The following is a 12,924-nucleotide window of genomic DNA, read 5'->3' as shown; positions in this document are numbered from 1 at the left end:
CCCCGAGAACGGCAGCCCCCGGTCTGCTGGGTGCTCTTGAGCGTGTTCTCACCCGGTCGGGCAGCTTAGAGCCGCCTCCTGCCGCCGCCTTCCTCGCCGTTTCTCCGAGGTCGCGAGGCCTAGGCCTGTGGGGCCCGGGGAGGGCGAGCCGCGGGCCAGATGCTGGCATAGGGACTTGGGGGCGTCTCCTCCGGGCGTGTGGCTGAACTGGGACGCTTGGAGTCTGACCTGCAGGAATGCTAGTGTTGTGCGTTTTTTAAACGACTAGGAATTTGCTGAGAGCCATGGTGTTTCAAGACTGGGACGGGGAGGGAGACCGTATTAGGAGAACAAATAAGACTTTCAGAGAGTAGGAAGTGGCCTGAAAAAAAATTAGATCTAGAGTTGGCGTGCTGGGTGACTGGTGAGTGGCTGTGTTTGCCCCGGGTGGCCAGGGAAGGCCTCGGAGGAGACATCCGAGTGATGAGCAGAGATGACCCTGGGAGACGGGTGCACACTCCAGGAAGGGGCAGCCCATGGTGACACTAAGGGACACGGGACGGAAAGCGGGCCTGTGTGCCCGAGGCTGGGGGCCCTTGGGATAAGCCGGAGGACAGTCGCGAGGGGCCTCCTGGAAGGTAGGCTGAGGAGGTTGGACTTCAGTATAGCTGCGGTGGGGCCGTTGGAGGGTCCACTAAGAGCACGTGATCTGTTTTATGTGTTAGAGAGATCACCTCAGCTCTGGTGAGTGTCCTTTGGGGCAAAAGTGTTTTAAATTAAGTGCATAATTTTAACTTGTATGTGTCTGACCTTAATTGCTTTATACGTACATTGTTTTAAAATATTTGTAGGTGCAGTCATGCAGGAAAACCTCAGGTTTGCTTCAGCAGGAGATGATATTAAAATATGGGATGCTTCATCTATGACCTTGGTGGATAAGTTCAACCCCCACACATCGCCACATGGAATCAGCTCAGTATGCTGGAGCAGTAACAGTATCCTTTGAAAACACATAACTACTTTTTATTAGGTTAAGCAACCAGTGTCAATGAAACTTTTGAATATGATCCATATGGGAAAATATATTTTGCATTGCTACTAAAGTTAGTAATATGAAATAGTAGTTTAAAAAACAGTGTATCAGCCGGGCTCGGTGGCTCAGCCTGTAATCCCGCGCCTTTGGGAGGCTGAGGTGAGCAGATTGCCTGAGCCTGCGGGTTCGAGACCCGCCTGGGCAGTGAGACCTCATCTCTACAATAAATCAAAAAATCAGCCGGGCGTGGTAGCACGCGCCTGTAATTCCGGCTACTGGGAAGGCTGAGGCGGAAGGATCGCCGGAGCCCAGCAGGTCGAGGCTGCGGTGGCGGGGAGCGGCCCCTGCACTCCAGTCTGGGCGACAGAGTGAGACTCCAACTCAAAAAAAAAAAGAGATGGGACAGACAGAGGCTGCTTCTTCCCTGCGGTGGCAGCAGAGAGTGGTCCCAGTAGCAAGTGAGTCGCTGGCGCTGGAGCGGACCCGGAGCCCCCGTCGCGGCTTGTCTCCTGAGGGTCTGCTTCGTAGCTGCACTCCTGTGGTCATGGTCTGGTGCTCCAGGTGCTTGTTGGATGCTCCATAACTCCCAGTTCAGACAACTTTCTAGTGTCCGCCTCCTCCAGTGGCGACAAAATCGTGGTCTCAAGTTGCAAATGTAAACCTGTTCCACTTCTAGAACTCGCTGAAGGGGTAAGTGATTTTCTTTCAACTTTTTAAAATCTTAGTTTTGCTTGAGTGGCGATTACTTGTTTATTTTGGTGCTTGCAACTAAACGTAGAAGCCGCATTCTTAACCTAAGCTCAGCATGATGCAGGAACACGTGAGGACGAGTGAGGTCTGTGTGCTAACTGAAGTGTCTTTAGGGTAAATCATGTTGGATCTGAGGGCCCCGTTGAGGACTTGGACTTTGCTAGGGAGGCGCTTGCCTTCTCCATTTCCTTTCTGGAGGAGGGCCCCGTGCTGCCTGTCCTGGGAGAATGACCCACCTGCATCACTAGGTTGACCTGACCGTCTGAGCCCTGCTCACGCAGCACTGCCTCTGTGACCTGGGCTCAGGACCTCCAGCAGAAGACCCATCTCCGCTGCTGGTCCTTTGCCTCACATTCTGCCCACCTCATCCTGGGGGCCTGCCCCGCCTCCGCCACGCTCGCCGTGAGCAGGCGGCTTTGTCAAAGCAAGCTTAGGTTCTAGCGAACTTAAAGGAAACTCTTACTGCATGTTGTTTCCTTATCCTTTTGTTTTATAGATTAATTCCTCTGACTGAGGATAATGCTGGCTTCTTCATTTCCAGTCACACACACTCCTTGAAAGCTATTTCTCAAGTAGCATAAGGTTTAAATTAAAAGGTATGAGTAGTTAGTAGCTTGTTATTTTTTGAGTTTCGAAGTTTGCATAGCAGATCCTAAATCGTTAGGAGTTGCAGTTTTGCACACTGAAAGAGGTGAGGTAGGTCAACTAGAAAGGAGACAGCAGGACGATAGGATATAAACTCAACTAACTTAAAGAGGACGCATGATTTTTTTCAGTCCTCCTCCACAAGTCTCTGGTGGGAATGGCCTGAATCTTAGTTTTGACCCAAAGATGTTGTGACCAGGTCAGAGGGAACACCTGCTAAGGGCGGAAATGGAATGTAGGCGCTCTGTCTTCTTGAACTGACACAAGTGAAACCAAGGCAGAGAGTGTCCCTGGTTGATAAGAGGCAGCTCTGTCTTCTCTGGATCTTTGGATCCCATCTAAGGTGGTCAACAAACATTTTTCAAATTTATTGCTGACATTAAAACAATTTCGGCTTCTACTTTTATGCATTATGCCTTAGAATCAGTGTTTTTTTTTTAAGCACAAAAATAACATGATATCCAAAATTGTGATGCAATTCTAAGGGTTTTGTGAATATTTGAAAATAGTTGCTATAATTCTTAACCTACTTTCCCACAGTTAAGAAACTATATCATAATTCAGGTGGATAAATGAGATCATTTGAGTTTGAGTTTTGAATATATTTTAACATATAAAAATATTTGCAAACATGAGTTTTTAGCTTTTATTAGTAATTTCTTGTAACATATTAATGTGCTATAGGCTCTTCATAGGATCTAAGTCCTCTTACTCATGCTCTTTTGTGGGGCCTTTTCTGCCTGGGAAAATAAGTTATGATACCATTTATTTTAAAATTACTTTTGGAGTAGAACTTTAAGTTCATGTTTATTTTCTTTGATTTTGTGTTTTACCTATTTGAAGTGGACCGATTAGCGTTAACAGTATTTATAATGGATATGGTAGGCTACTAAATAACCAGAGATTTGACCAGCTATTATTTTTGGCTTTTAAAAATTGCATCTGTTGCCTTGTGTCTTGAGGGTACAGGATTCCTGTAATGACCACATAATTTCTAATATTAAGTTCATTAGTTACATTTGTAAATAACATACTGGCTATAAATGTAAGTTTTGTTTTGAGCCTTTAAGAATATAGCTGTTGTGATAATTGGAAACCCAATATATTACTGTTTGGCAGGCACTGTCCCTGGCTACTTTCTTAAAGATTGTTTTGATAATTCATAGCAAACTGTCCTGATTTGCAGTGAGAATCAGATTCTAAATCTTATTATTAGTCTTCTTAGACAAGTCAATTCCTAGAATGATTTCTTCAGAGGATTATATCAGCGAGACTGAAACGTTGATGTAATGTGCCTCCGGCTATTTTTACATGGAGTAGTCGAAACTTTGGATCAGAATTTCAGAGCTAGAAGATACCTTGGGTTGTATGGTGGTGGATGGGGAAGGGGAAGAAGATCATTTGCATCCTTTCAAGAATCTCCTTTGAGCAAAAAGGGTGGTTCTGAGATTTTTGAGATGCAGGAACTCTCAAGGTGAGAACAGTAGATCTTGTCTTCCCTCTTCATTTCTCAGATGAAGTAACACAGGCTCAGAAAGCTGCGGTGATTTGCCTGAATCTGCATTGCTTGCCATTTAACTTTTAACTAAGTCATAAAATGTCCCCTTTGCACTTCATTTCACTTTTTTGTCATGGCATTCAACTGGAGGTAAGAACAGTTAACATAACTTCATAGAGCATCTAAAAGTTAAGTAGGAAGAAAACATGCAGTGTTGTGTTCCTTGTAGCAAAGTTAGTGGTGACACTACCAGATGGTGACACTCACAGATACTCATGTGAGAAGAACTTGGTAACCTCGATGTTTTTAGACATTTATTTAATAAATATTTATTGAGCATGGATATGGTTTTTGTGCTAATGAAACTGACATTCTGGTGGGAGATTGCCAATAAACCAGTAAACATAAATGCCCAGTTACAGATGAGTTGTTCGGCAGAGAACTACAGTAAGACATTGCAATGGCAACTTACTTTGGGTGGCCCGTGGAGGTCTCGAAAGACGTGGCATTTAAGTTGACGTCTGTTGACCAGAGAAAGCCATCGGGCCAAGGCTCGAGGAGTTGAGCTTGTCAGGCAGAGAGAGTAGCTGTGTAGAAGGCTTAAGGCAAATATCGGAATGCAAGTTCAGTATGATTGGAGAGTTAGTGGCTGAAGAGGAGGATGGTAAGAGCTGTGGCTGTCAGGGCCCACCTAAAGTTGGGCTTTGAAGGCCAAGGTAATAGGTTTGGAGTTTATTCTCCATGTGATTAGAAGCCATTGCATTTTTAAAGTCCACCTTAATCATAAAGGTCAGAAAGGGAATGGATGTGAGAAAGCAGGAAAGGAAGCAGAGAAAGCAGTTAGGAAGCTGCTGTTCTTGGCTCGGCAAGACTTGGATTAGTGCTCGTCACAGCTTCGATGAAGAGAGCCCTTGTGGGAGTCGTGGAGCTGACTGGTGGGTTGCTGGGGAGGGAGAGCAGAGTCAGGGGTGAGTCTGGGTTTTTGGTCTTGAGAAGCTGGGTGGGCAGTGCCTTTACTCAGAGGTGGGGAAGAGTGTGTGGTCGGTTTTGATGACACGGTGTCTGAGGGATCTCAGGGCAAGTATCTCGAACTCTTTAAAAATCTTACCCTGTCAAGGGTACCTGCAGAATGGATATTTGTATACCTAACCCTGAATTGTACCCCACATCTTTAAAATAAAAAATTTAAAAGTTAAATTAAAAAAATAAAAAAATAAGATGGTATGGAGTCACCCAAAAGAAAAAAAAAACCTTGCCCTGTCTGTAAGATGAGGGCTCTACATGAGACATTCTCCACAGTCGCTTGCTGGGGATTGGTTTTAACTGAGGTTGTTCTGAGGAGGTATGAGAGCAGGTCTTATGGAGACACAAAGGGCCCGCTGGCCTGGGGGAGACCAAGACTTGCCATCATTTTCCAGGCCCCTCTGTCGTCACCAGTCTGTGGACGTGAACACAAATCTGTTTGATTTCCTTGAAGCCTTTTGATCCCTTATAGGCTATTGAATCCATGCAAAAGATGATGAGAAGCGACTCTTCAGTATGAGATTAACATTTTACAGCATTTAACTTAACATGTATTTACCACATGCTTACTTTAGACCTCTGTTAAATTAAGGTAACTCTCTCTCTCTCTCTGTTTTAATAGCAAAAGCAGACATGTGTCAATTTAAATTCTACGTCTATGTATTTGGTCAGTGGAGGCCTAAATAACACTGTTAATATTTGGGATTTAAAATCAAAAAGAATTCATCGATCTCTTAAGGTAAGCAATTAAAAAAAAAATCTTTACCAAAAAAATGGTTATCTTACAATGAGTTTGCAGTAGTTACCAAATTTTTCTTTTACTTTTGCTCTTTTATGATAAAAATAAGATACTTTGGAATTGAGGTAAGGTTTTTATTTTTTTGAGTGAAGGTCTCACCCTGTCACCCAAGCTGGACTGCAGTGGCATGCTCACGGCGCACTGCAGCTTCAATCTCCTAGCCTTAGGCCATCCTCCTGCCTCAGCATCCTGAGTGGCTGGGACTACAGGTGTGCACCACCATGCCCACCTGATTTTTTGACTTTTTTTTTTTTTGGTAGAGACAGGATCTTACTATGTTGTTCAGGCTGTTCTTGAACTTCCGGGTTCAAGTAATCTTTCCATCTCACCTTCCTAAAGTGCTGTGACTACAGGTGTGAGCCGCTGAGCCCAACTGAAGTAAGATTTGTTAGGAAAGAAAGATGCTGTTTAGTCAAAAACTTTGTTTGTCTTTTTTCTTCCATGTATAACATTAATGCTTATTATCAATGCTTAAGATGTTTTTCTTCTTTTTCATTTAGTACTATCCTTGAGTGAACTGTTTTCTTCATTTTTTTTCTCAAGTGTGGTTTGTTGTCATCAGGGATCTTTTTAAAAGGCATTTTGGAAAACATGGGCGTGATTTTGGGTCGACAGAATTCAATCTAATAATCAGATTTGGGGATTTGGCTTCTTGTTCTGTAGAATATGTGGCTGCTGCTATTTGTGTTATTTTTGTGTGTATGTACTTTTAACTTGGTAATGAAATATTTTCTAAACCTATTTACTATTTGCAATTAATGTTTCTTTAATAGCTTTCTGCAGTTTCAGAAAATAAAAATATCCATTACAAGAAAGTCTTTGATTATGATTTTTTTTTGAATTCTGCTTTTTATTATTCTGTCCTTTTAATATTTAGCAATTGATCTTTAAAATTATTTTTAATTTTAGCCTTTAAAAATTTTTAATATGAAAAGTTTTTAAAATGTTTATATCTCTATAGACACATGCATACGTAAAGAACTTTTTTCCACCCATCACCCAGGTGCTCATCCTTGGACAGCATGGTAATTAATTTATGGCCAGTGTTATCTGTGCCCTCCCCTGTTCTCTAATTTTCCCATCTCCAGATTATTTTGTAGCAAGAACCAGACATCGTTATCATTTTGTTCTATGTCTTGTCATCTGGTTAATTCTTACTAGTGAAATGGTATATAGAAGAATCGTTTTCTCTTAGCTACGTTGGAATATAATCCTATAATTGTTGTATGATTATTGCCTTCGGAAGTTCATTATTTTAGATTTAGCTAATCTTCAAGAGTTTTAACTCTAAAATCTTTGCTATGGAAAAAATGGGTAATTGAAAAGTTGCCAATAATGAGAAGAGTTAGAATTATTTGATATGCCAACCAGTGTGCTTAGAGATGCTGAGACTGCTTATTCAAACTCTTCAAAGCAGGTCATACTATTGCTGTGAACAGATGGAGTCAGATAGTAAAGAACTTGTTCTGTGTCAAACAGCTCGCAACGGCAGAGATGACATTCCAGCTGGGTGGCATTCACTGTCTGGTCTCCCGAGTACGAACCAGGTGAATCAACCCTGTTGAGAAAGGAAGTCCCTGGCAGGGTGGAAAAGAGCGTGGTAGCCGGGGGTGGCACACATTGTCCCTCGTCCTCAGGGCTTCGCTCGCCTCGCCCTGCATGGCAGAGTTGTCCTCCTCTTCCATCCTCAGTTTCCCAGTCATCCCAGATAGTTTCTCTGTCCTCATTATTTGACGTTCTCAGAGTTCCTCCCGTCAGTGAGTGTTGGACTCACTGCAGGAAATCTCCCCTTTCGCCTTTGGGCCTTGGCAGTCCTCTCCGTGGTGACTGGCAGGATTTCTGGCGCTCAGTGAGTCTTGCTGGGTGACTGCTCTTCCACATTTGAACTCAGGGGGACACCTGCCTCTTTACGAAGTCATGGAAATCGTACTGGACCCCACCATCTTCAGTTTCCAAGTGGGAACCATGCACACAGAGACTGCTGTTCCTCTTTCATCTCATCAGACGTGTTTTCCTCAGCATGGCATTTGTTTGTTTTAGAAACGGTATAAAATGTAAATAAGTCTCTGAAAAATGCTAGAAGGACTGAGAAAGTTGTCTTCTAAGTGAAACGTTGGCGCTTCTGTTCTTGAGATTTGATGGCTCTGTGTGGTACAGGGGTTGGTATGCTTATATTCTGGAGCTAAGGCACCTGACTGAAACATTGTCCCCTGGGCCTTGCCACTTTCGTGTGCTCCTGCTCGGCATCGTTAATTGATGTGGGAAAGCGTAGCCCTTGAGACCTCAGTTTGTTCAAAACCCAGCAGTTTTGCTGCCTCAAAGTGGACTCATTGGACATGGGGGTACCTGGTGCAGAGTGAGGGACTGGGCTTTCGGCTGATGTGGAATTAGTCTTGGCCCTGCCACTTGGCAGGCGTGTGGCCTCAACAGTTCCTTTGTAAGTGGGACTGCGTAGCCCCAGCACTGGTGGGTGCTCAGTGAGTGGGGCTGCTGTGCTCTCAGATGCGCCTCCGTGTCACACCGTCAGTTCTTTCCTTTCCCCTAGTTTTACGACTGAACTCAAATCGTGTCTTCCGCAAAGCTTCCCTCTGTCACTCAGTTCAAGTGGTGGCTCCTTCTCTTTCCGCTGACACTTTGCTCTACCGTTCACTTAGTGTTCACCCTGCCGTTTCCAAGGTAATTTAAGTGTCCTGTGTTCTTAGTTGAACAGTAATACTCTCAAGGGTGGGACTCCCCTGATAACTTGCAATACCTGCTATTTGTCAGTAGAATCGAATTTTTTAAGGGAGACGTAATGCCTTTCCATAATGTCTTTTTTTAGAGCACCTGGGCCATTATTAGGGTTGTGAAAAATAAATCTCTTTCCTAAGAAGACTTGGTATTGATCAGGTACTTACTCATTTGAGTAATTTTTCAAAGTGATTTGAGGAAAATGATGAAGCAAATGTTAGACTGACAAATACATAATATTTGGTATTTACAAAAACATGAAAATGGGCTATTTGGAGGCCAGATGGCAGTGTATTTACTTCCATTTCTCTCTTTCAGGATCATAAAGACGAGGTAACCTGTGTAACCTACAATTGGAATGATTGCTACATTGCTTCTGGCTCTCTTAGTGGCGAAATTATTTTGCACAGTATAACCACTAATTTATCTAGTACTCCTTTTGGCCATGGAAGTAGCCAGGTACAGTATGGGCTTATTCAAAATAAAATGGATAGATTCTGAATTATTTTACATAAGACATTGAATTTAAATTTTTTAAAAATTTGAATATTTTAAATTTGCATTTAGCTTGCTTGAAATACTGCTATTTATAATGGTAGTATATAAAAATATTCAGGTAATAAGGTAATTCATACTCGTTTATGTTGTTTACGTAAACTTGATTATGCAGTTGAAGTCATGTCCTCCTAGAATATAACTATATATAGTATAACAAAATACAAATAGTTGTTAATAGGTTAAGCCTGAAACATGGATGTTAATCTTTCTGTGCCATTTCTGTTACAGAAGTGTTGCATGACTCAAACTATGTCAACTTCAAGACAGTTGCTAATGTTCACAGATACTGTTTTATGGACACAGGATAATTATGTTTAGGCAGAGGGCAAATGAATTTTGTGTGTGTGTTGTTTTCAGTATATGATAGTTAAAATATTAACGCTTACTTGTATATTTCAGGTTAATACAGGAATATTTTGGGACACTTTTTAAAAGGAAAATTAAATTGTTTCTCTTATTAAAAAATGCAATTAGTTTCTCAAGGAACCTAACTCTTGGCTAACTTCCACAGAATTCTCCACAGAAATTTCCGATGAGGTGTAACTACTTCTAATCCCTACTTTTTATCGTAATTCTTTGAATATAACTATTATCAGATAAAATATGGGAGGGCTTCACTTTTAGACAGCAGTTTTAAATCATTACTTTGAATGGTTTCTATTTAGTGTTGGGAGAATTTGTGGATATTTAAAGTGTATAGGAAAAAGTCTTTTTCAAGTTTCATATGTTTTATATTTCATATTAGAAGTAATAAAAGATACACATACTAAGTGGCATTATGGGTGGGTGATATAACACAATCTTATGGTGATTTAGAACAGGTGAGAGAAAGCTATCTGGAAGTAAAATAGGGAAAATTAGAGGAGGAAGGGTTTCAGTGGGGTTAAGGCTTAATGGATCGTGTCTGCTTTTACTCTGATAGTATAAACTGCCTCTTTGCCTGTTGTTCAATTCTGACTTCTATTCGAGTCAGCTCATGTCATGTCTGCATTGCAGGCGGAACGCTGGCCTGCTGCTGTGTCCTCACTCTGTATTTCAGCTTCGTGCCTTATCCGTGGAAAAGATGCTCAGTACGTGTGTGGATTCATGGAGAGGCGGAAAGATGCTCGGCGTGGTTGTGAATGGGTGGATTCAGGGAGGGGCGGAAGGATGCTCAGTAGGTATGTGGGTGTGTGCATTCACTGAGCGGCGGAAAGGCTTTAACAAGCTCGTCCAGAGCTCTGGAGAAGGAGGCCTTACGGGGGGGAAATGACCTGAACAGACAAGGAGAAAGAAAACTGCATGGGTGTTAAGTGGGGCCGGTGTGAGAAAGCTTGGAGAAGGGTGAATGTGAATATCGTGCTGAGGTAGGACTTTGAATGCCGGGCAAAAGACTTAACTTTGGTTTTGGAAGGCACTTAGAGAAACTTATCAGAGTTTGAAATTAGTTGACTGTCAGATCATAGAATCCTTGAACTTAAAAAAAGCCTTTAGATGTAATCTCACTTTCTGTATTTTATGGGTGAAAATAAGTGATTTGCCACAGAGATGCTCTTTAGAGTATTATTAATATTGTCATAAGAGTAAGAACCTTTATTTCATTTTGTAACGTGTTCTTTATTTGTATTTTGATAATGGTGACAAAATTTAGGCAATGGGCTTCAGAACTGTTGTGAAAAAAATCATATCTAGTGTTCATATGTCTTACTTTTTTAAAGAAATAGAGCAACTCCATTTTTTTGGGTATTAAATTTATAAATTTTGGACTGACTTTCCACTAACATAAAAATTGGACCAGATAATATCATATACTTTGATTTTTATTGTATCTTGCTGAGAATTTTCTTAAGAGCATACATAAAGGAATATTCCTGAACATATTATGTTTGATTATAATATGTTTTTGACCTAATTATATGTAAAATATTTACATTTTCTAACATTGAGGTCTAACTTAATACATAATAAAGTGCCCAGATCTTAAGCATACAGCTTGATGGATGTTTATGTACATGACATACACCTGTGTAACTGCTCAGTCTTCCCAGTCACTGCCTCGTGCCTGGCTTCTTTTAGTCACGATTATGCTGGCTTTGTTGCATGGAGTAGTAGTTCACACTGTGCAGTGTTTAGCTATGTTAGAGGGCCACTGTTTTTCAGCTTCATTGTTGATGAGCGTGTGCATGTATCCAGGTTTAGCTATTATGAGAAAGCTACTGTGGGTATTCCTGACACATTTTTTTTTGAATATGTATTTTCGTTTCTTTTGAGTAAATACCCGGGAGTAGAATTGCCGGGTCACAGAGAAGTCATATTGTTTTGCTTTATGAGAAACTGCCGAAAATGCTTGTGTCGTGTTAGGGTTCTCCCTGCAATGTATGTGAGGTCCAGTCCCTCCACGATTTTGCTCTTCCCTCGATTGTCTTACTCAGTTTTTGCTACTTTGATGGCTGTGTGGTGGAGACTTATTGAGGCTTTGCTTAGCATTTCTCTGTGTTGGATGATGCTGAGTGCATTTTCATATGCCTTCTTTTGTGAAGTTAATGTTCAAGTCTGTTGCCCATTTTTGTATTGGATTATTTGTGTTTTTCTTATTTTGTATAGCTCCTTATATATTCCAGAGAGAGTCATTTTGTAGATATACATCCTGCATGCGTCTTCCTTTGTCCTTTGGCTGCCTTTTTTTTTTTTTTTTTTTTTTAACTCTCTTCATTCCTTCTCCTTTTTTAAATAAATAAATAAATAAACAGAAGTTCTTAGGTTTAATGAAGTCAAGTCTAGCATGGCACCTTTTTTTATGGTTGCTGCTTTTTGTGTCCTCTTGAAGAATCTTGCCTGCCCAAGATTTTGAAGTTGCTATTCTTTGTTTTCTTTTGGAAGCTTTATTGTTTTATTTTTCTCATGTATGTCTGTTTTGGTCCATTTCAAATTAATTTTTGTACGTGGTGTAAGGTAGGATTCTGCTTTCCACAAAGATATTTAATTGTACCAGTAATATTTATTGCAAAGATCTACCTGTCTCCACTGCCTTCCTTGCAGAACTGCTAACTGTATGTTAGTTACTAGAAATTCTGTTTTGTTTTATTGATCTACTTGATTATTGCTAATATGTTTTGATATTTGTAGTTTTATGGTAAATTTTGGTATTTCCAACTCTGCTTTGACTATTCTAGGTCCTTTGCATTTTTATTTGAATTTTAGAATCAGCTTACCTCTTTCTACCAAAATATCTGCTTGGATTTTGAATTGGATTATATTGGATCTATGGACCAATTTAGGAAGAACTATTATTTTAACAGTGCTGATTCTTCCATGAAAATGGTATAACTTTTCATTTATATACACCTTCTTTAATTTTTCTCAGCAGTATTTTGTTGTTTTTACTATAGGAGTATCATATCTTTTGGTAGATTTATTACTATGCACTTGATTTTTTTCTTTTTTTTTGAGAAAGCAGGATTTATTGAGGGGACAGAAAAGCTCCCACAGCTGGAGGGGACCTGAAGAATTTGCCCTGATTTTTTTTAATGGCATATTATAGATTACATTTTTGGTTATTAAATTTTATTTTTTAATTCTTTGTGACTTGTACAGAGAAATGCAGTTAGTATTTGTACATTGTTTTAGTTAGGAATTCTATGAAATTCACTTTAATAGTTTTTTGTTTTGTTTTTATCAGTTAGTTTTCCTTTACTTTTTCAAAGAGATGGGATCTCACTTACTTGCCCAGGAGAGTCTTAAACTCCTGGGCACAAGCAATCCTCCCATCTTGACCTCCTGAAGTGCTGGGATTACAGGCTGGAGCCACTGTGCCCAGCCTTTGCTTAATATTTTTTACAGCTTTGATTATTTTGAATGAATTGCAACTTATGCACACACTCAGTCATTTCATCTTATTTCACAGTCTTTTTTTTTTTTTTTTTTTTTTTT

General features: G+C 40.6%; 1 protein-coding gene across 1 annotated transcript in view; it reads left to right on the top strand.

The window, feature by feature from the left end:
- The first annotated feature begins 834 nt into the window (after positions 1-834).
- Positions 835-12,924, top strand: part of NEDD1 (neural precursor cell expressed, developmentally down-regulated 1) — a 39,116-nt gene continuing 27,026 nt past the window's right edge. Inside the window, exons 1-4 of the mRNA XM_008051708.2 lie at positions 835-974; positions 1,608-1,702; positions 5,551-5,667; positions 8,776-8,916. Coding sequence (XP_008049899.1) covers positions 839-974; positions 1,608-1,702; positions 5,551-5,667; positions 8,776-8,916 — 489 coding nt within the window. The 5' untranslated portion in view covers positions 835-838. The remainder of the gene's footprint in view (positions 975-1,607; positions 1,703-5,550; positions 5,668-8,775; positions 8,917-12,924) is intronic.

Source organism: Carlito syrichta, unplaced genomic scaffold (assembly GCF_000164805.1).
Source record: "Carlito syrichta isolate Samal-C Ts95f unplaced genomic scaffold, Tarsius_syrichta-2.0.1 Scaffold67297, whole genome shotgun sequence".
NCBI lineage: Eukaryota > Metazoa > Chordata > Mammalia > Primates > Tarsiidae > Carlito > Carlito syrichta.
This window is presented reverse-complemented; position numbering and strand designations above follow the sequence as displayed.